The 24,518-nt window shown below is 38.1% G+C and overlaps 1 protein-coding gene across 1 annotated transcript; it reads right to left on the reverse strand.

The window, feature by feature from the left end:
• Nucleotides 1-6,169: 6,169 nt before the first annotated feature.
• Nucleotides 6,170-14,667, reverse strand: AVPR1A (arginine vasopressin receptor 1A). The gene is made up of 2 exons (XM_010970522.3): nt 13,054-14,667; nt 6,170-10,784 (listed from the first exon to the last, which is right to left on the reverse strand). Exons 1-2 carry the CDS (start codon nt 14,501-14,503, stop codon nt 10,498-10,500), a joined length of 1,737 nt encoding a protein of 578 aa, XP_010968824.2. The 5' UTR covers nt 14,504-14,667; the 3' UTR covers nt 6,170-10,497.
• Between the last annotated feature and the right edge of the window lie 9,851 nt (nt 14,668-24,518).

Genomic DNA, 24,518 nt, shown 5'->3' on the forward strand with positions numbered 1-24,518 from the left:
ATCAGTACACAAATTAAAGAACATGTGTATTATTTAAAAGTATGGAGATAAGCGTAGTAAAGGCAAAGATGTGCATCTATCAGATAGAACATTTTCAATAGATTAATGATGCGCCTATGAGATGACTGTGTCTGGATGCTGTGGGGGTACAGCTTCACCATCTTGCCTGTGGGGAACACTTATTACGGGAGAGACACTCAGATGTCTCCCTTAGAAACACAGGGTTTAGAGGATTGGTCTTTATGAGATAGATTGTGATCAAAGGGTAGTTAGGTAGGGGAAATCTTCTATACTAGAGGGTAGTGTTCCCCTTGTTTTATCAGAAACATAGACTCTTTTTCTAAAGTTACTTTTACTTTAGCCTTTGAGTTCGCAGATCCATTCTCTTTGTTTCTGCATCCCTGGTCAGGAATCTGGTAACTCCAAATGGAAATCCCGAGGGCAACACTCTGGTGCAAGATGTGGAGTAGGGAACCTCAGAGACCACTTGTCAGGAAGTGACCAGACTGGACAATTTGCTTTTATCTTGCCATTTCAGAGGCTCCATACTCCAGACATGGAACCAATCTGGGATAAAACCTTGAAATGGTTAGGCAACACTTTTCATCTTCACAATGAAAAAAAGCCCCAAGATCCTCTAAGGCCTTGCTACTCAAAGAGTGTGATACCCAGACCCACAACCTTGCTATCAATGGGAGGCTGTTGGAAATCCAGTATCTTATCCATCCTAGTGAGTCAGACTCCATTGATTTAGAATCTGCGTTTGAATAAGATCCCCAGGTTATTTGCACATTAATGCTGGAGAAGCTCTGTTCTGAGGAAGGAGGACAGGAATGTAGGTGGATTGATGGGAGTTGTGTAGGCAAGGGTTAAAAAGCCAAGCTGGAAGTTGTTGCTCTCTAGGTGCACATCAGCTGGAGCCTGGCTGGGTAGCAGAAGCTAATGAGAGGCTGCATTGCAGGGCTAGATGGACCATCAATGCCTGGTGCCAGTTACTGGGAAGGAGAAAGAATTTTCAGATTGAGAAATAAAATAGTCTAGCATAGAGACTTATCTTTAGCTCCAGCACCCTGCCCCCGACTCAACCCAGAGATGGACAGGCAGATGGAAGGGCATGCTACAAGATGGCTAGAAATAGGGTTCAAAGTTTGAAAAGTACAGCTGATGAGAATTTTTCTCCCCACTTCCTGAAATGTCCAGAGACGTATTTTCTGATGTATCTATCCCTTCTGAACAAGAGAGAAAAATAACACCCAATTAAGCATAAAATATTCAGAAAGAATATTAAAATTCATAAAACTTAATGGTAGGACTTTCTTCATCTTTCATTTACCAATAGAACTGTTAAGCTGGTCACATTTCTAATTTCTACGAGAAATTCATGAATCAAAAGGTTCGAAATGGTAAAGGTTAATTTTAGTAGCTCCTCATCCCAGTGATGATATAAATCATATTAACATTTTATTTTCCAAAGATCCGGAACTTTTTATATCTCCTGGAATGTCTGCAGGCACTGAAATTCACAGACTCACACTCCCATAACACAAACGGAAAGGGCAGTGAATGGTTTTGAAACAGATGAACTCTGATATACTTAGACCATGTTTTACACCAAAAAATATCTTATTCACCTACTCAAAACATTCATTCCCACACTATGTGTGTAATCACCCATTGACTATATGTTAAATATTTCTATGTACTAAAGATTACAGCTCCCTTTCTGTGTTGAATGGTTTGTGTATTTATTAAAGGGAATTACTAGTTTTGCTTAGGTGAGTAAGCCATTAAAGAAAATCCCTGGAGGCTGATTTTTATAGTTATCTAGACTGTAACCACCCTATTGAAGTTCCTTCAGAATTCTTCCCTAGATATGTTGTAACTTAAAATAGAAATGAAGGGAAAAGACATTTATACATATTTACAAAAACTTCCAAATGGCTGATTTTCTTCCTCTCTTTGTCACTGTTTCCACCCCAAGCAGCTTAACCATTTTCTGCACGATTTTGGTTAAGGAGTAGGGTAGGTTATTTTGATGCAGTAGTAAGTGGTATTTCTACAAAAACGAAACAACTGAAGGCTAATTATCAGTTGAAATACCTCTAAAATGTTCATATTTTGTGTGTTGGTGTTGCTTTTTTTTTTTTTTTTTTTTTCAATTGGAGTTAGAGAAGACTCTTATCCAAGCTTTGTTACCTCCAAAGACAGTGTTTGGATTCTTCGGGTTTTCTAAGGGCTATCACTGTTTATAGACTGTTCTTTTCCTTTCAAGAGCTCCTTAAGAGTAAGCATTTTTTTCATGTTCTTGGTTCTACATTTCTCATTGACGAAGTGCAGGGCAAGGCACGTCAGTCACATTCAGCTTGTGAAAGAGCCCTGTTCCTTTGAACATTCTGGTGCTATTGCCTAAAAGCTGAGCCACAGCTAGAAAGCAGAGGCGGGGAAAGAGAGAATGCTTCAGAGCTGGAATGAGGGGGAGGGAAAAGGGGAAAGAGGAGAGGAGTATAAATGTCTTTAGCAGAAGTTTTGACAAATGTCTGGGGCCAGGTGGAAGATTAACTGTCACAGGATGGTTTTCTTGTGTTTCCATTTGTTTTAAAATATCTTAGAGTTGTTGCTGAATCTATGTTATATGATACTGTTTTACATTAATAATTAGGTAAGCTGGAGCAAAGATCTAGGTCAGGGCATTAAAGACACAGTAGCAACAAAAATATAACACAAAAAACTATATATATATAGAGAGAGTAAATAGATCAGTGGTTTCTGGGTGGGATGAGGGTGTGGGATGGATGAATAGTGGAGCAGAGAGGAGAATACTCTGTATGATACTCTAATGGTGGTACATGTCGTTACACATTTGTCCAAAGCCACAGAATGTACAACTGTAATGTAAACTTTGGACTCTGGGTGATAATGATGTGTCAATGTAGGCTCATAGATTATAGCAAATGTACCACTGCGGTAGGGGATGCTGATAATGGGAGAGGTGATGCATGTGTAGGGGTAGGGGATATATGGGATACCTCTGTACTTTCCACTCAATTTCACTGTGAACTTAAAACTGCTCTGAAAAGTAACATATATTATTTATCTGTATCTATTAGCTGTATTTCACATTACCCTGTGCATTTGCTTATGCTTGACTGCTATGGAAAGGGATGGTATAGAATTTCTACATGAGCAAAAAAGAATATATACAATAATCAAAAAGGAAGAGAAAACCAGTCATCCCAAATTGGCCTCCACCTTAAAGTATTGTGAGGTGACTATCTGATAAAGTATTTTGAGATGGTCTTATAACTGTATACCTGTGGGAACAGAGGGCAGTCCAACACTGAGAAATATCAATTGTGCGAAAGTTACACAAATGCATAAAAAAGACAAAATCTGAATTATTTAGGTACCCTATATCTGTTTCATTACAAGTATAAAAAAATGAAAAAAGAGGCTATTTAGAAAGCTCAATGCAGCTTGAACTCTTTGATCTTGGAAAAAGACAACATTCCTTTGGGGATGAGAATGGCTCTTCTGCTTGAGAAAATACCTTACAGACAATGCATTGAAAGACAAAGTCTAAGTAAGAATGTTTTAGACAAATAAAAGTTAAATAATTCTACAAAATGAAGTGGAAGAAAGGTTAATTTCTGGCTTTGGAAAAACAAGGATTTGGGGTTTTCGTTGAGAGAAGAAATGTGAGTAAGATGGCAGCCAGCGAAGTCCTAAAGGCAAGAGTAATTAGTGATTAATCCCCCTTAGAAGGGATGGCCATGGATCTTTAAAACAGTACGTATGAATGACTGTCTCTTCTGAGGCATGAGCTAAACCCCTAAATGATATGCCATCCTTCAGAGGAATCTCATCACTCAGGACAACCAAGTGCTCAGAGAGTTGTCAGAAGAAGTGTTAGGGAGAAGGAGTAAAGAAAAAGTCATGAGAAGTAAACTAATGAGCTGTGGACTGAGAGTTGAACAGAAGGAGGAATTGATAATAGTATTCAGGATTCCTCTTAGATCTAGGGAAAGTCACAAACTTTGCACAACACATAAAATGAGGTTAAAACTATTTTATTTGGATATTAAAGAGTGAGCGCAGAGAGCTCGAGATTTAAGACATCCGTCCAGGCAGTAGATACTTGGGACACACAAGTTAAGGAGATGTGGCTGTGGTCAAAACATGGATGACTTGGTGAACCATGGTAGCTGGGATTTGCGGAGGGGGATAAATATACACTTTAACTTCAGATCTGCTGAATTGCCACTGAGTTGTGCTTAGGGACAAGTGCCCATTACTGTGGTGGTGACAAAGCCTTTCTAATAAGATTATTTTAAGTTTGAATTTGAATCAGTAAATTCATTTTTTTCAACCAAGATGATATCACTTAGACTCTCCAAATTCATTCAAGTGATTTTCCCAAGGCTGTTCTGCTATCGACAGTGGAAAACTGGGATTTTTGATTCCTTGGTTTAGTACTTTTTTTTTTTTTAAATCATACAATGCTGCTTCTTGTAATTAAAGCTTCTCACTGTTATTAAACTCTCACAATGTTTAACATATGGATTACCATATATATCTGTATTTGCAATATCTGTATTATAGACAGCATCTACCATATGCAGATGGAAATGTGAAAAGGACGTATCTTTTATTTTAAAGATAAACATAATATGAGTGTCATGGAGAAGGCAGACCAATAAACCAACAGTGCAAGTCATTTTTATATGTGTCATAGTGAAAGTGTTTAGAGGGCACCTAGGAAGCAGAAGGAAAGAAATATTTAACTCCAGAGATTAAGAAAGGATGAATATAGAAAATGAATGAAAGAATGAATTCTATGCTAGTGCATTTCTTTATGAGTCTCTTCTGGTATACAGTGGCACTATTATTTTAGTTCTACCTGATTCATAGAACTTTGTGAAAATATGCTTTGGTAGAAATCCTATTTATTCTTAAAATTTTAAAAGTGTTTTAAAATAACAGTGAGTTTTGAAAAAAAAACCCAGTATTTTAAAATAGGCTTCAAATTCCCTTTCTTCCATTCCGAGCATTCACTGTTTCTAGAATTTAAGCCAAACCCCAAATAAGCCTTTTAGTTAATGTTATTAGGGTTTCATTTGTAAGAGAAAAACAAAATGTTACAACATAAGTTGAAAGTTAATATGATTTGAGTTCATTAGCCTGTGGAGTAAAGAATTTCAATTTTAAAGACTTAAATGAGAAAAGTCTTGATATTTGGGCCCAGAAGTCAGTCTCACCAATTTCTAGAAAAAATAAACTGAGATGACATTTTTAGGCTAGGATGACACATATGATTTCAGGTAACCCAATTTTTGGTTGTCTTAATACATACTGTAAAAAAAGTAAGTTGCTTTTGTGATTATAATTTATTGAAAAGACAGTTACAAAGTTTCACCTGTTCTTGCTATAGTTGAAGAATATAGATATAACATATTTGTGCTCAAGTATAAACCTATCAATAGCTACTCGTGTAAAGCAAGTCTATGTTTTTTCAAAATCAGCATAATTAACTTGAAATATACTTCATTATTAAGCTAGGCTATAAGAGAATTATTTCAGACAAATTTGATATTTATTTTTCCTTTCTTTTGATCAAACATGTTTTTTATTGAAGTATAGTTGTTTTATAATATTAGCTTCAGGTGTGTAACATAGTGATCCAGTATTTTTGCAGATTAGATTATACTCCATTATAAGTTATTATAAGATAATGACTATAATTCCCTGTACTATACAATTTATCCTTGTTGCTTATCTACTTTATACATAGTAGTTTGTATCTGTTAATCCTATACCCCTAATTTGTCCCTCTTCCCTTCTCTCTCCCCTTTGGTAACCATAAGTTTGTTTTCTATATCTGGGAGTCTGTTTCTGTTTTGCTATACATTTATTTGTGTTATTTTTAGGTTCCACATGTAAGTGATATATATATATATATATGTGTGTGTGTATGTGTGTGTATATATATATACACATGATGATATCATTTAGTATTTGCCTTTCTCTGTCTGATTTATTTCACTAAGCATAATATTCTCTAGGTCCATTCATGTTTCTGCAAATGTCAGAATTTCTTTTTATGGCTGGGTTTAATAGTCCATTGTATGTGTGTGTATATACACACACATACCTTCTTTGTCCATTCTTCAAACAAATTTGATATTTATTTTTATTTATAGATCAAGTTAATACACAATAAAAGTGAATAATAAATACAATAGTTATTTCAGTATAATATCACAAACCATTTTTTTCTCTAAAGGACCGAATATTAGATACAATCACAAAAGATTTCAACACCTATCAAAACCATGATCATACAGTTACCCGAAGAAAACACACTGAAGTTCTAATAGCATGATAAGATATGTGATACTGTAACATTTGAAAAATAGTTCCAAAAATGGAATACTAAATGTACAACATTAATTCTTAATAAATTTGTTACAATAATGAGCTAAAGTATAATAGAATATATTAAGTCAGAAATCCTGTGATATAAAGACAACTACTTTCATGGGTGGAAATACCAGTTATTTTATATTAATACTAACTGTCAATTATTGTGATATTACTATTAGATTTATTCTCAGATTTCCCTTTCTGAATTTGCTGACTTGATCTTGGAACACAAATTACTTAATTCACTCTTTAACATTTTAAAATTTTCAAATATTAATTAATATAAAAAGATGTGATACATGTATTTTATATATATACATAATAAAAAGAAAAAATAATGGCATTTAATTATCACCCATAATGTATATTTTGATGCTAACATACTATAGGTCACATATACATTTTCATTTATGATAATTTAAGGTACCTAAAAATTGAGTTAGAACAATATTATTCTATGTATGCAATGAAATCACACAATTTGTGTGATTCAGTCCACTTAAGGCTCTCTTAGGGATTTAAAGGAAATAACTTTTTATGAATACCTCTTTAATTTTTGCTCAAATTGGCAGAGGTCAGATTGTAATCAGGAAGCATTCTCTAATATTTACTCTCCACTTGCTAGTCATGACGTTAAGTGTTGCCGATGACACTGAGTAGTACTAAAAAGGCCATAGGAAGGGAGAGGGCAGGGATAAAGTGGCTGCTTCTACACCTTCAGGACTAGCATCCCAGACGGCCCTGCCCTGGGCTTACTCTGAACAGAGTGGTTGCCTCCGGTATAAAAATCCATTAGGGCCCAATTTATGTGGGTTTAAAGGAGCCTATTCTCTGATAATTGGGGTTAATGATTAGGCTCAGTTTTTCCCTAGATGGCTTCTAGTTATACTTTAGTTGTAGAGTCAAACTCTAAAGCTATAATTTAAAGCTTTGAGTGCCAATTACACCAGAAAAAATAGGTTTTAGTGTTGGAAAAACATAAAATGTTAACTTAATCAGATTACTTTACTTGTGTAATAATAGAATGAAAGTTGTGTTTTTTAGCCATCAATAATTGTCCATTCTAATAACTGTAATAAGTTTGGGAGCGTACTGCATGTTATTAAGAGTACTTGATTTTTTTCTCTTTAAAAACCACACCCTTTTCTCAGTCATGGCATGAGACTTCTTTGACGATGATGGAAAGTTTGTGTGTAGGACAAATATATAATTAACCAAAGAATATCACTAATTTCCTTCAAAGATATTTTTATACTTTAAAGATACATGTCCAAAAATTAACCCATTATGCATTTAGTATGTACTTTAAAATGTTTTATCATCATCAATTTATATTTATCAAATGCTCAATAGATGTACCATCAGTTTCTTCTTACCAGTGGATTTTTTTATTAATTACATTCCATATACTCACATAGATACATTAATATTGTGTACTTGGAGCATTTTCCCACAGGTAACTCTGCAAAATAAAATAAGGTGAGGCAACACATTTATCCTTGTTTGCAAGCCTTTGTTTGTTATAATGTCTCTGGTCTTCTCTTTGCTCAAGAAAGAAAAATCCCTTCCCAGCATAGACAAGCAGGACTTTTCCAATTTGGAATATTGTTTTGGGACATAGAATGACATTTCTGGGTATATAACATTAAGAATGTTTAGCAGCTAGGTAAGTTAAGCTTCCCAGATGAAACCACAGAGAACAAGACCATATATTTGCCTAGTGCAGAACTAGACTCAGATCTTCTGGTGTCTCTCTAGCCCCTTTGCTGCTATCTCATCTCCTGTTGTATTTAAAAAGAGAAAAAGCAGCTGGGTAGGTTAATATGTACGTTATTTGAAAGATGTTCCTAGAAATGATTCAAACTGAATTTATTTACTTGGTGATACACGTCAGCACTTTGAAACAATCTATACAAGAACCATGAGGTTTGGAATTGGATTTACAAAAAAAGTGGACTCATCTTTGTTCCAACCCAAAAAACTTTTGCTTTGAGCGGTCAGAGAGAAGTTGTGAAAAAGGCTGACAACGTTAACAGAGGGCAAGGATACAGAGATGCTGCTTTGACTCAAGTAATGAAGAATTGATTAACTTAATTTATGGCTCATACTGGACAGTGCCCTTTGTTACTTTTAAAAAGCAGAATTCTAAAACCTGTGCTCAGTCTCTGTAAGACATCTGCAAACATGTTTTTAGGCTTATCAATCTAGGGAGTAAAAGGCCTGAGAATTTGGAAAGATAGGAGAATGAAGAGGAGTGAGGTTGATGGTTCCAAGTTCTCACAGTGCCATTCAGTCCTCAGTTTCTTATCTACAAAGTTAAAAAAAGAAAAATTCTATTAAAAGAACTATTACTTCCTCTAAGGGATGCAAAATATTTATGATGTACTCTCAAGTCATTGCATGGTCTCCAAGAAGGTGAAGGAGCCAGACAAAATAGCTAAAAAAATGCAGTAACAACAGCCAAGTAGTGTTGTAATTCATTACTGTTTAGAAATGAAAGAAATTGATGCTCTTGGCTGGCTTTGATTTACCTGCTTTCAAAGGAAAGCAGGTTCTCTCTTTAAATTGGAAAACTTTGATTAGACAGGACTTAGACTTTAGTTGGCCACTGGCAATGCTTTCCAATGAATCAGCAGAGCTATATTTACATTTTAGGATTTTTATATCCCAGACATGAAACCAAGAAATTCTGGTCGATGAAAAGTAAACAGGAAAAAGCTGGGCAATTTTGAAGACCCCTGTCCCTCAACCCCCACCCCGACCGAAGAATATCAACATTCATATAGCACTTGACAGTTTATGAAGATCTTTTCACACAAGTGATTCCGTTTAGTTCTCACCACAACCCTGTGAGGTAAATGTTGTCAGCTCCATTGTACAGCCAAGGACATGGAGGCTTTATGCATTTTTAAGTCATCTGCCTAAAGTCATACATTTAATCATGAAGGAAGCCAGACTAAAGGCAGAATTGCTGTCTTTTTATCTCCCCACCTCATCCTGCCCCCAACCCTGCTTCTCCTCTACTATGAAACTGTTAGATGGGTAGGAGATCGGAAGGGAAGACCAAGTTATTACTTAAACATGAGGAGGGGACACTCAATATCCTGAGTCATTCTTCAGGAGACTCTTACATTATCTATGAATCTGGACCCCCCAAATGTGAAGCACTGATGGTGTTAATATCCAGCATAGCACGTGTTACGTAAGGATATAACGTAACACTGATCAAAACATGTTTACAGTCTTCTCGAGAAAGTCTACATAGTACCTTGGGCAATCTACCCTTCTAATAAAACTGAGCATTCCTCATACAAATATGGCTTTAAAGCGACCTTGCTGCAGGACAAAAAAAAAGATATTATTGGCCAGTTTTGTCTCTAACCTTCAGCATCTTGGTAATCCTGCTGTTTACAACCAACAAAATATGAGGAACCAAAAGAAGGAACTGCCAGTTCTAACGTTATTGATTTTAAATTTAGGTGATTTATATCTTCTAACAGAACTTGCCTCTTTCCCCTCTGGAAAGGGCACCCCCTGCTCAGTATGCCTCAAGTACGCATGCCTCTCCAAGGCACCATGCCCATCCCCAGGCCACAGTTTGAGGCTACATTTTCTGATACATAAATTGATTTTATTGGCTGGAAACATAATTTCTCCAAAATCTCTTCTGATTCCTTTCAAACACTAAGGCTGATAACGAGCTCATTTTTTTTCAGCAATAATGCCCCTACACGGTATGACTTCTGAATCAATCAAGCCTTAGTTATGTCAGAAATAAAAAGAAAAGAAACCTACAGCAAAATATACAGCCAGGGTGGTTATGATTTTTCCTTCAGAAATACAACTTCTGTTATTTCTGGGAACTAGGCCTGCAAATTTTAGTGTAGGATTTTTTTTTTAAATTAACATTCCAAATAAAACAATTCATAGCTCTGTGTTGTAGCAATGTTGAAAATGCAACTAGAAACACAATCTTGTACCCAAGAAATTGATTTATGCTTATCTCATGTAAGTTCATTTGTTCTAATAGTTTCTCGCTGGATTCAGCCAACGGGTCAAAAAGTCCATTAACAAGAGTCAGGTTGAAACAGGAATGAATTTGATGGACTTGGAAGATTTAGGCGAGTCTTTCCATGTGCCCATACTGTTTGTTGGGCTTCTGTTGTTAGTGAAAGAAGTCTGTCTTCGGCTCATACTGTCAGAATCTCCTTTGTTGAACGTTTGCTTCATGTTTTGGCAGCATGGGAAGCTCTGGACACAGTCTTGCAGGAGATGGCCACTAAAAAACATGTATATCCAGGGATTGCAGCAACTATTCAAGGAGGCCAGCAATGCAGTGATGGTGGTGGCTGGGTTTTCGGACTCTGTATGGAAAACATAAGGGGAGAGAATTTAAATAGTCAGATGCAAATAACTGAACAGTGGATAAACTCATTTTTCCATTGATTAATGAAAGTGGGGAAAATGTTATGGGTCAATATAGAAAATGAAGTATTTTGTTTATCAGTCAGCAAAATGGCTGGTGTATGGAAATTGCATGGTTATAAAATATTTTTGTAAGCAAGAGACTTTGAAAGTGATTCAGGTATTTTAAACCACAATTAAAATATTTAAATTGAACCAGTGGAACTTTCAAAGCGTTAAGAATATTAAATAATTTATTTAAAAATTTTTGAATCCTTTGTGTTAGCACTAGCATGTGCCAATGGGCACCACACTTACAGAATGGCTGTAATTGCAGTGAAATTTCCAGAGTCAATAGACATGTATACCAAATTGTATCTATCCTAATAACTCAGGCAAAAATATGACATTATGGAACTTGTTTAGTTTTTTTTTAATTTTTAAAATTAGACATGTCCTTTTAATAAGAAAACTATACAGAAGGGAATAGTTGAAATATAGGTCTCTGAAGGATACAATGTTTGGTTGTTTTTCTTTGGTTAATTAGAAATTTCTTTGGGAGCAGGGTAATAGCTCAGTGGTAGAGTGCCGACTTAACATGCACAAGGTCCTAGGTTCAATCCCCAGTACCTCCATTAAAAAAAATTAAAAGAAAAAAGAGAAGCTTCTTTTAATTTTAAAATAAAACCATCTTTGTGGATTGAACAATTGAATTACATTATTAAGAACAGATGAATTTGGAAATTCTAACAGTCTTTTGAATTATTTTATATGTATTTGCACTGATAAGCTACATAAATATTATAACCTTTCACAGTAGAGCTGTTGCCCTCATAGTATACCTTTTCTAAAGATAAGAATAATCAGCAAGGGCTGACTTTCCCTGGATTATTAAATATAAACCTGGATCTCTCCACTCATGTTATGCCAGAATAAATTACAGGTTATTTAATCATACTTTGTGCTGACACTACTGTTAAAGGTGATCATGATCCATGGCTAAGACTGTTCTCAAAAAGAATGGAAATCATTAACATACCTATGCACAAGTGAAGAATTTTTTAGTAATTGTGTCTAAATCCTGATAAAGCAATAAGTAGACTGAAAGTTTTTATTTGATTGGCAATAATTAAGAGGCTGCCAGGATCAAGCAAGACAGGAAGTGGTAAACCAAATATATAGCATTTATGTTGTAGTTTTCATCATCGGTGCTATTATAGCCATGCAAGAATTTTTATTTGTTTGAAATAAATTCACTCTCCAGTGTTTTATCTGCACATACGATTTTCAAAGTATATCACAAATACTTCCTACTCCAATTCCAAATAACAAAAGGGGACACTCCTTCCCAGATACCTATTTCCCAACTACAGTTTTTGTCAGTATTATTTCTATAATATATTTGATTTGAAAAATTTTTTTCCTTATTAAACAAAAAGATTTTTTTCAAACTACATTATTAAATAATGTTTTGGGGGTAAGTTCTTGTGAAATTAGTTTTTCTAGTTTTTGAAGGAACTAAAATCACACAACCTAGTAGGTGCAGAGGACATTCTCAGAAAACGATTACAAGAATTGTGTGGAGAGGTGTACAGCTGTGTGGTCAAGTTAGTGCTAAAGACTAATGAATTAGCCTAAAAAACATTCAGAGTTTATCAATAGTCCTGCTTTGAAATACTGGGGGAAATTGTTAAGGTAATTGTAGGAAAAAGTTAAAAGATTATGATAGGAAATGGAACATTAGCTAAATGCCAGATTAAAATTACTGATTTAATTTTTACATTATGATATTTTTCACAAGCTAGCAAAAAGCAGTTGTGACAACAAAAATATTTCTCTGAATCTAATAAACTTCAAAGCAGGGGTATTAACACAGTGGTTAGTGCTTTGGCAAAAAAAAAAAAGTCTTTATTCTGTTTTGTAATTGTGTGGCTGACTGTAGGGCACAGTTTCTGAATTTGTGCTTTTAGGAGCATTATCATTGCATGCTACAAGTGCAGATTCCGGAGCCTCATTCCAGATCTACTGAATCAAAATGTCTGGGGTGGGGACCCCACGAACTTGCCTTTTAACAATCTCACGCAAGATGTCATTCTTATGCACACAGAAGTTTAAGAACTGTTAACATAGAGGAAATTATGAAAAGAAATTCTGTTTCCTCTCCCTCCTCCCCCACCCCCCACACGCGGCCCCATTTCCTGCACCTTCCTCCATCGTCCTGACACCTACCGACCCAGAGCAAATTCTTATCCCAGACAGACCACATCTGGATGATGAAAAAGGGCGCCCAGCAAACGATGTAAGCCGTCACGATGACGAAGGTCATCTTCACCGTGCGGATCTTGGCGCGGGAAATGATCTTCACACTGCTGACACACGGCTCGAGCAGGAGCCCCTTGTGGAAGGTGCCACCCGCGCCCTTGGCGCGGTTACCCTTCTCCTGGCGCGCTGCTGTCTTTCCGCGGACGTTGCGCCAGATGTGGTAGCAGATGAAGCCGTAGCAAGTACCAAGGATGACCACGGGTGCCACGAAGATGCCGCCGGTCATCCAGGTCACGTAGGCGGGGAGCCCCCAGGGCTGGATGAAGTTGGCCCAGCAGTCGTAGGCCTTGGTGACGTTGTTCACCTCGACCACGGAGAAGACGAAGTACTGCGGCGTGCTCAGCACGAAGCTCAGCACCCAGGCGGCGGCGATCATGAGGCGCGAGCGGCGCGCGGGCTGCTGCAGCGTCTTCAGCGGGTGGCACACAGCGATGTAGCGGTCGGCGGTCATGACCACGAGCATGTAAGCCGAGGCGAACATGGCGAACACCTGCAGGTGCTTCACCACGCGGCACAGCCCGTCGGGTCCACGGAAACGGTAGGTGATGTCCCAGCACAGCTGAGGCAGCACCTGGAAGAAAGCGACGGCCAGGTCTGCTAGGCTGAGGTGGCGGATGAAGAGGTGCATGCGGGACTTTTTGGAAGGCGTGCGGTGCAGCGCCAGCAATACACTGCTGTTACCCAGCACGGCCACCACGAAAATCACGGCTAGCACAGCGATCTCCAGCTTGGCCACCTCCTCGTTGCGCGCGTCCCTCTGCGGATCGCCGTCTTTTCCGAGCGCCTCCGTTTCCCGGCTGGCGTTGGCACCGCTGGCGGCCAGAGGCCACCACAGGCTGGAGTTGCCAGCGGGCCCCGCGCCGGGGCTCCCGGAGAAACGCATGCTGTCCATGCAGCGCTTCCTGGGCTTCCTCCGAGGCCCGCTCCCTTCCCGCCTCCGCTCCCTTCTTCCCGCGCTCCCGGTGAGCCCGGCTCTGCTCTTCCTCCCGCGGGTGTTTCCCGGCGCAACGTCCCACCTGTCACCTCGGCTGATCTCTGTCGCGTCTCTGGCCCCTTTCCCTGCTCTGCCTTTTCTCGATTCGGGCGAAGCTGGGGAGGTGCACTCCGAGTCTCTGAAAGCACTGGACTCCGAACTCAAATTATTTATGCGGAGTTTGTTTCCCCAGACCGCGCTCCTTCTCGCCCTAGTGGTTGGAGACTGCCCGCTGACTCCTCTCACCACCTCCCTCCCCTCTCCCTCTGGGGTTTTCTTTCTTTTTTTTTTTTTTTTTTTTTTTTGGCCCCTTTTCCTACGTTCATGATTTGTCCTCTTTGCATCACGGCTGCAGGGGTGGGGCTGGGAGACTCGCGTTTTCATCGGCGTAACGGGGAGTCGTGGCGCTTTCCCGCTCTTCTCTTATGAAAAACTTGGCGAACTGGACGTGTCATGCCTTTTTAGGTCTTACCACCATTTCCTCAAGCCTCCCTTAAGGGTCACCTTAACCTAGCATTTGACTTCAGTAGACGCTGTCAAGGTGGTAACCGAGAAATCCCGAGTCTACCAGCTGGCCTGCGCGCTTTTGCACCTGAACTTGGCGCACGGCTCAACCTGCTTCAGCCTGGGTTTCTCGCTCCGCGGCGAGTCTGCCCGTCCTGGGGTAGCCAGTCTGGCTAATTTTATTCCGTTGGCAATTTGGCTACAGGAATTTCGTCGCTCACGGCTCTTCTCCACCCTTCCCTACGGAGTAGCCAACTGAATGACTTTAAGGGCGCTCTCTCTTCCCAGTAACTTCTTTGATGCCCGCTATTTGTTACCCTGCCTGCGTTCGCGGACCGGAAGGACTCACTCGCCTGTCCCACTGCAGTCCACATGGCTGCTGGGCGCGTATCTACAGCGCAGAGAAGAGGAATGCCTCCTGGTTTTCCAGTTTCCCCCGGAGCTGGGAGCGGGTTGGGGAGGTGGGTGGGACGTAGGGAGTTTTCTTTAAACTAGATTCCTGGGGTTCCCTCCGGGAGAAAGCCTGACTCCCACAGCGGAGATGGGTGGGTATTGGACTACAGTGGTCCGTGGGGACTTCATCTGGTTACTGCTGACTCGTGGGGACATCTCTTCGGGTGGACAAAGCAGCTGCTGGAGAGCGGCCGCCCAGGCAGCGCTGTCCAGGGCAGCGGAGCGAAAAAGCGCCAGGTTCCTTGCGCTTGAGAAAGGAGTAATTCCCAGCAGGAAAGAGGCTCTCTGAAGCAAGACAGAAAAGATCACCTATCTGTTGGTTACTCTGAACAGCTGGAGTCCAGCTGCGGGGCCAGAGGCGAGCACAAGTGCTCTCCAGTGAGCTCTGAGTGTTGACTTTGGTGAAGATATGCTTCGACGGACAGCAAGGGGGAGTCTTTTCACGAAAGAAGAAGGAAAGAAGAAAAAGAAACACTTTGTACGGTCATCTACTCTGTAGATACCATGAACATGACTTTTTGGTCAGAATATTTGTGTATGTGATGGTGGTATAAAGTTGATTGTCTCAGAAAAAAATATCTGTGAAATGTAGGCAAAGAAATCAAAAGATTTTCTGAGGCGCAGTTCTCAGTGAGAACTCCGCTCTGCTTCCCAGTTCATGCACAGCTGAGTCCTAAGGCTGTCGTATTAACAGCCCTGGACTCCACCTGTGGGGCCCTGCTTCACTGTGGCTGGATCAACTTCCGTTTATGTATCTTGAAAATAAGACCGAAAGGACCCACCAGCCTTACCAACTTATGAAGTTATTGTGAGGATCAAGTAACACAATGTTCTGTGTGGGGAAATACTCTGAAAAATGCACGCTGTGTTGTGTTGTTTAACTTTCTCTAAGCTATCTAGGTGGCAAAAGATTTAAAAAGTTCAGAAGTGGCAGTCAGTAAAAGGTTTCCAGACCACCTGTCTGGAAAAATCCTTCAAGCGATTAGGTAATAGTCACTGACTCAGAGAGGTGACCTTCTTTTAAGTCACAGATTACATTATTAGTGCTCCATGTGAGAAATAATGTTGTCTGACCCTAGTGTCCTAGGGTAGTGCAAAAGTGGTCTGTGGCCAGAACCCAGCAATTTTACTGCTCTTGGCCCTGTGTCTTTGAGTTTTCATATTTCCTAAAGGGAAGGAATCTGTAGTACAAGGTCCACAAAGTTCCTCTGAGGTTTATTCCAAAGAGATGGTGTGGTAGCCTCTCAGGAAATCATGCATCTGTGTCAGGCTCTCTGATTCAGTAATCCAACTATATCCAAGTTGTAAAACTAACTTTTTAGGTTACATTTGTGGGCACGGTTGGAAGATATTCTTATTCAGTGAACAACAGTATTAGCTAGCCATGTTTATTGAATAAATATACACATAATACAGATGGAAATATATGTATATGAAAAAAATGTTCAGTGTAGATTCCAGACCCCAGTCCCTCTTTTAACACACACACAGTTTTAAAAGTATGTCTGTATTAGTTTTACTGGTTCCATATTCAAAGGAAACCAGGACCAGTTAAATACTCATTATTCATGTACCTCACTGGACCTGGTGTGAAAATCACTCAGTAGAGGGTAAAGGAATTGTGGTCCTAAAGTGTGAAAAGAACATAGTCATTGGTTTTTGTGACATCCTGTCTTTTTGTTAGAGCAACTTGCATTTGCTCCACACTTCTTGTATTATTAAGACTTACTTTCCCTCTTTTACTCTCAGTGGATTTAACATGTTTTGAGGGTGAAATGATGAAAAGGAAAAAATGGAAGTTGTGCATAGTGTCCTGGAGTAACCTTTCTCTTGTCAGTCTTCCTTTTTCCGAGTTTGCAATTCCAGATGTTTAAGAAGTATTTCAATGAATGGAAACAGCCACCTCTTTCCCTTACTAGCTGTGTGACTGTTTTAATCTTTGAGATTCAAATTCTTCATCTGTAAAATCTTGGTGATGAAACATAGTGGCTGCAAGGATTATACAAGTGGTCATTTAAATTTCTGGCATTTCCTGGTATTCAAAATGCTAATTCTCCCTTTTTTGAATATGTAAATATCCTCCATATTACTTGTTATTTTGCCTGTAAGATTTTTCCTTCTAATTAAAGCAGCATTTTGCCAACTCCTTTCTGTGCAATAGAAGATACTGATAGGTTTCCTATGAGAAAAGAGTTCCACAGTTGAATACATTGGGGGAAGCATTCTATATGCATCTCATCCTCTCCTGGAGATTTACACATAAAAGACTTCTGAGAAGTTTACTTAACTGTGTTTATCAATGTTTCCCAAAGCTGTTTGACCATGGACAACACCCATCATTTTACTTTCCCCATGAAACAGTGATGAACAGATTATAGGACAATGGGATACAGTTTGAAGGACACTGAGGAAATGCACTTGGAGTTCCAGAACTCTTGGGGACTACCACCAGACTTAGTCAAGAAGTCAAGGGACAGGGGTGCCCAATGTCAATGGGTTACATTTAGTTTGTCATATTACCTTATGTACTGCCTTATAGCTGCTGACAGTGTGTCCTTCTTCTCCTTAAGCTTTCAGTTAGAAATTGGATATCTGTAGGAGCATCCATTTTACTGCTATTACAAATTTATGACACTCCGATCACAGGACTGTAGTCTGGTTTTCATACCATTACTTCTAGCAAATCAGCAAGTATTGGTTGCACATCACTCTGCTAGGTCTTGAGCTTGATCCAAAGAAGTATGTAATGATCACTAACATTTAGTGAACACTTTGTGCCAGGCACTCTCACAAGTGTTTTACTTCGTTTAATCCTCCCAGTGACCCTATGAGGGATGTATGCTTTTTTTCTCTTTTTAATTGAAGTATAGTCAGTTTACAATGTTATGTCAATTTCTGGTGTACAGCATAATGTTTCATTCATACATGTACATACATATATTCATGTTCATATTCTTTTTCATTATAGGTTACTACAAGATATTGAATATACTTCCCAGTGCTATACAGAAGAAATTGTGGGTTTTTTTTTTTATTTTGGGATGTACTTGTATTATTTCATTTGAGGAAACAGAGGCACAGAGAGGATGAATAACCAGCCTTAGGTGACACAGTTTGTCAGTAGTAGAAAAAGGATTTGAAAAGAAGCAATTGATTCCAGCATTTTTCTATCTTAACTATTACACAGTGCTGCCACCTGTGAGCCTCAACTGCCTGCATGTTACAGACTCATATAGGGTACTTAGTTGGTTATTTAACATTTCCTCTGTGTATGGTGTGTTCTCCTTTTAAGACTAGGAGATTCTGCAGGATCTGCACTGGTTACTCTATATCCTTGACTTCCTCTTTACTAAAGTACAGAATAGCAGCAGCAGCAGCAGCAGCAGCAGCAGCAGCAGAAGTAGTTGTAGCAATAGTAATTGTAGTAATAATAACAGATAATGTTAACATTTACCAACACTGATTAAGCTCTTAATTTATAAGCTAAGAGCTTTAAATTCATTATTTCATTTACTCTTTCAAATAATATTTAAAATAAACTACATATAGGAATACACTTATTATTATCCCACTTGAAAGATGAATAAAACAAAAGTTAGAGAGATTAAGCAACTTAACCAGAGTCACGGGACTCCAAGTGGCTGAGCTGAGTCATGCAGTGGTCTGTTCAGTCAAGGCTTGAGTTCCAGCCTCTGTGCTCCGCTGGCTCCCACACACATCACGAGCACTTAACACGTATCTGCAGAAAGAATTACCAAATGTTGTAACAGAAACTGGTTTTTGAGTACTGAAGGAACATAAAATCCAGAACGTGCTTGGTGACTGGATAAATTAGGGAAGATTGAGGAGCCATCTTCGAGCACCTAAATCTTTCTCATTATCTCCGTGAAAACAAGAGTCAGCATTATATCCAGAGGGTCTTAAATAGTTACAGTCATCTTTCTGCCTCCTGGGCAAATCCTGGACAGGTGAAGTGTGTATTTGATTTAAAAATTACCCTCTGAATGATTGTCTATTTAATGCACACATACACTAGATTCTAAAGAATGCTGCATGTCGAACATGGAAAAACATCAGGGCTTCCTTCTAATGCTGTTTGCTCTGCGGTGCCAGATGAAAAACGAGGATAGTATTTGGTCCTATGTAAAAAGCTTTATTTTCTTATGTGATAAAATGGGCTTGCATGTTAGAATACAGAGCTATGGCATTAAAGAGAGGCTACCACACTCAATAAAATCTTAAGTATCCTAATATTTTTTGATGAAAAATTAAAATCTCACCACTTGTTTAGAATTTGAAAAATTCTACGTCAGTCAAGACAGCGTTAGTAGAAAAATCGCTCCAAAGGAAAATATTTCTTAATTTGTTACTATTTTATCATGTGTTCAGAAAATGTTTGCATTTAAAAATTGTATGTTTGATTTAATTAAAATCTTAAACAGATTTATATGCTCATTTAAAACATTGACTTTGACACTTTTACTCCTGATTAATTAATATGCATTTGGATTCTCTGCATATTCATAGTTGAGTAGCTTTGATATTATGCTTAGAACTTGAGAATCATCAAGACACATTCTCTTAGCAAGTTGGCATCATTAAGTCTGCCTCTGTGTATTCATTAACTCCTTTTGTCACAAGAGAAAAAGTTTGTATTGTTTGAAGTGTGCTGACATCAGGAGTTGTGATACTATCATTTTTTATCTACTACAAATACTATTTCTGTACAATAAACAAATGATTTCCTTTTTTTTGCTTCTTTTCTTTGAGGTTTCACAGGGGTTAGTTTTGAAGAAATACATTCCATTTCTGTTCTTTATCTACTCACCCTGCCTCTTCTGTCTGGCACCTCACACATACTTGCCATATGCCTTAAGATTTCTGAAAGTCTTCTTTTGTCCTGTTACCAGTGAGGACTGTGATTAGTATGGACTATATTGCATTTTACTTTCTGTTAGGATTTTCACGGGGATAACTGCATATTTACAACTAATTTATCCTTGGATAAAACAGACATGTTGCTGGAGAAAAGGTTTAATCCATTTGGACTTATAACCTCTATGTATCCACGAGAATCTCTAAGGTTTAATCTTTCTGAACATATTTTAAGATACAGATGTAAAATAGAACAGGCTTGAAATATTTGGGGCTTTACCTTAGTGTTCCTAAACAGACTTTAATCTGAAAATGTTTTCTGATTGTTTGGTAAGTCAGTAGAATGAAATAGCTATAAAGACACCATCATCATTACTGTTTCCTAAGTACCTGCAATCAAATAAGTGTCTGATGCTCTGTATTCCTACGTGGAATACAGTAGTTAACAGGAAGCATTAATGTACATCACATCAATAAGAGAAAGGACAAAAACCACATGATCATCTCAATCGATGCAGAAAAAGCATTTGATAAAATTCAACACCCATTTATGATAAAAACTCTCACCAAAGAGGGTATAGAGGGAACATATCTCAACATAATAAAAGCTATATATGACAAACCTACAGCCAGCATAGTACTCAACGGTGAAAAACTCAAAAGCTTCCCACTAAAATCTGGGACAAGACAAGGATGCCCACTATCACCACTCCTATTCAACATAGTCCTGGAAGTCCTAGCCACAGCAGTCAGGCAAGAGAAAGAAATAAAAGGGATCCAAATTGGAAAAGAAGAGGTAAGAGTGTCATTATATGCTGATGACATGTTACTATATGTAGAAAACCCTTAAAGTTCCACACAAAAGCTACTAGAGCTGATTGAAGATTTCAGCAAGGTAGCAGGTTACAAAATTAACGTTCAAAAATCAGTTGCATTTCTTTACACTAACGATAAATCAACAGAAGAAGAAAGTAAAGAAACAATCCCCTTTAAAATAGCACCCAAAGTAATAAAATATCTGGGAATAAATCTAACCAAGGAGGTGAAAGAATTATACACAGAAAACTATAAACCATTGATGAAGGAAATTAAAGAAGACTTTAAAAAATGGAAAGATATTCCATGCTCTTGATGAATCAATATTGTTAAAATGGTCACACTGCCCAAGGCAATCTACAGATTTAATGCAATCCCTATCCAATTACCCAGGACATATTTCACAGAACTAGAAAAAATCATAATAAAATTCATATGGAACCATCAAAGACCTAGAATTGCCAAAGCATTACTGAAGAGAAAGAAAGAGGCTGGAGGAATAACTCTCCCAGACTTCAGACAATACTATAGAGCTACAGTCATCAAGACAGCATGGTATTGGTACCAAAACAGACATATAGACCAATGGAACAGAATAGAGAGCCCAGAAATGAACCCACAAACTTTTGGTCAACTCATCTTTGACAAAGGAGGCAAGAATATACATTGGAATAAAGACAGTCTCTTCAGCAAATGGTGTTGGGAAAACTGGACAGCAGCATGTAAAACAATGAAGCTAGAACACTCCCTTACACCATATACAAAAATCAACTCAAAATGGATTAAAGACTTAAACATAAGACAAGATACAATAAACCTCCTAGAGGAAAACATAGGCAAAACATTATCTGACATACATGTCAAAAATTTTCTCCTAGAAGAAATAAAAGCAAGAATAAACAAATGGGACCTAATGAAACTTACAAGCTTCTGCACAGCAAAGGAAACCAGAAATAAAACAAGAAGAAAACCTACGGAATGGGAGAAAATTTTTGCAAGTGAAACCGACAAAGGCTTGCTCTCCAGAATATATAAGCAGCTCATACGACTCAATAAGAAAAAAATAAACAGCCCAATCCAAAAATGGGCAGAAGACCTAAACAAGCAATTCTCCAAGGAAGACATACAAATGATCAAAAAGCACATGAAAAAATGCTCAATATCACTAATTATCAGAGAAATGCAAATCAAAACTACAATGAGGTATCACCTCACACCAGTCAGAATGGCCGTCATTCAAAAATCCACAAATGACAAATGCTGGAGAGGCTGTGGAGAAAGGGGAACCCTCCTACACTGCTGGTGGGAATGCAGTTTGGTGCAGCCACTATGGAAAACAGTGTGGAGATTCCTCAAAAGACTAGGAATAGACTTACCATATGACCCAGGAATCCCACTCCTGGGCTTGTATCCAGAAGGAAATCTACTTCAGGATGACTCCTGCACCCCAATGTTCATAGCAGCACTATTTACAATAGCCAAAACATGGAAACAGCCTAAATGTCCATCAACAGGTGACTGGATAAAGAAGAGGTGGTATATTTATACAATGGAATACTACTCAGCCATAAAAACCGACAACATAATGCCATTTGCAGCAACATGGATGCTCCTGGAGAATGTCATTCTAAGTGGGGTAAGCCAGAAAGAGAAAGAAAAATACCATATGAGATCGCTCATATGTGGCATCTAAAAAACAAAAACAAAAACAAACAAACAAACAAAAACAAAGTGTAAATAAAGGACAGAAATAGACTCACAGACAGAGAATACAGACTTGTGGTTACCAGGGGGGTGGAGGGCGGGAAGGGATAGACTGGGATTTCAAAATTGTAGAATAGACTACACTGTATAGCACAGGGAAATATACACAAAATGTTATGATAACTCACAGAGAAAAAAATGTGACAATGAGTGTGTATATGTCCATGAATAACTGAAAAATTGTGCTGAACACTGGAATTTGACACAACATTGTAAAATGATTATAAATCAATAAAAAGTCACCAGGGGGGGAAAAAAAACCGGAAGCATTAATGTAACTGATCTTCAGAGAAGATTTTCACACTTTCCAGAGTTTCTTTTGAACTTTGTATTTGAAAAGCCAGTCCATCTTCTCAAGAATTTAACTATTCTTTCAGTGAGGATCTCTCACTGCCCTGCAGCATTTCAGAAAGCAGCTTTACACAACTAAATCCTGTATGAATTTATTTTATCATAATGGAATGATAACTTGGAGTACTCAGCCATAGAAGACCTGGGCAGACAAAAAATCTGGAACACATTTTTGATATTACTTTTACTGGGGTTATGAATAAAGGGAATAAGAAAAATAAACTATATGCGTTCATTTATAATGATAATAGCTGTTTTTCTGCTTAGAACAATATTATTTTATAATATTTATTTTATAAAGTGTGAAAACAGAAAAATGTAAAGAAAATTTATAATCTTTCATACTTCTCATAGCACCCATAGATAATCATAATTGTCATTTGCTTTTGCTTTTCCAGTTCTTTTCCCATGTGTGTATCTTTTATAAAACTAGAATCAGACCATATTGTATATTATAATCTGGTCTTTCAAGTTCACAACATACTGTAAACTTTTCTCCATGTCATTGAATATTCTGCTGTGTCATTGATTTTATGGCTTCAGAGTTCTCTGTCCCATTTATGCATTTAATTTATTTTATATATTTTTCCTTTTTTGACGGTGGGGGGAGCTTTGGCCTCCTGGGTTTCTTTCATTCTCCCTTTATCCCTCTTCTGCACCCCACCCCCACCCTGCCCGTTGCACACAGTGCTGCTTTCAGATACCTCTTTACTAACATCCATGTGTATTTCTTAAGGTTAAATTTCTGGAAGTAGAATCACTGGGTCCTCACTTATCTCCTTCCCTATTTTACATTCCACAGTCCATTAGCTTAATTAATTCTTTTGCATTTACACTTTTCCTTGCCCTTTCTTTTTTTTTTTTTTTTAATTGTACTTCCCCTGGAAAAAAATCACTTTTGGTGAAATGCAGTTTTGTTCCTGTAGCAGAGCAGCTGAAACTGACAGGACAAAAACACAATGACTAGTTACAGGGAGACCAGTGCTGACTGGTCTCATTTTACATTGATAGTCACAAACCTCAAGGGTTTTACAGTTTTGTGTGTGTGTGTGTGTGTGTGTGTGTGTGTGTGTGTTTAAATTTTTGTTTGTTTGTTTGTTTGTATAATGCCTCTTACTATAGGTTGCCCAATTTACTACTGGTTCTGTGTCATTTTTCTTGTTTACTTACAGAAGGCCCTCATATATCTGGATACTAGTCCTTCTTCACAGAAGTGAATTACAGTATTTTTTTTTGTCCAGTTTGAGGCTATTCTTTCCCTTGTATTGATGTTATCTTTTCATTAATAACAGTTCTTAATTTTGCTGTAGCTGAGTTTGTTAGATTTTTCTTTTTTGATTAGCCTAAAAATGTCTTTCATGTCTTGCTTAAGTAATCCTTCCCAATATCAAAGCTTTTTAGATAGTTTTCTATTTTCTTCTGATAAAAGGTTTTAAATTCTGCCTACACTTTTAAGTCTTTAAATGTGGACTGAAATCTTTAAATGGAAATTTCCATTTCCACATGGAAATGATTCTTGTGGATGGTGGGAGGTAGGGATCTATTGTCATTGTTTGGTTCATATACATGACCAGTTGATTCAGCAGAATTTCTGACCTATGTGACAGCTAATTTGGTGAAGTAATGAGTGTGGAAC

Source organism: Camelus bactrianus, chromosome 12 (genome assembly GCF_048773025.1).
Source record: "Camelus bactrianus isolate YW-2024 breed Bactrian camel chromosome 12, ASM4877302v1, whole genome shotgun sequence".
NCBI classification, from domain to species: Eukaryota; Metazoa; Chordata; class Mammalia; order Artiodactyla; family Camelidae; genus Camelus; species Camelus bactrianus.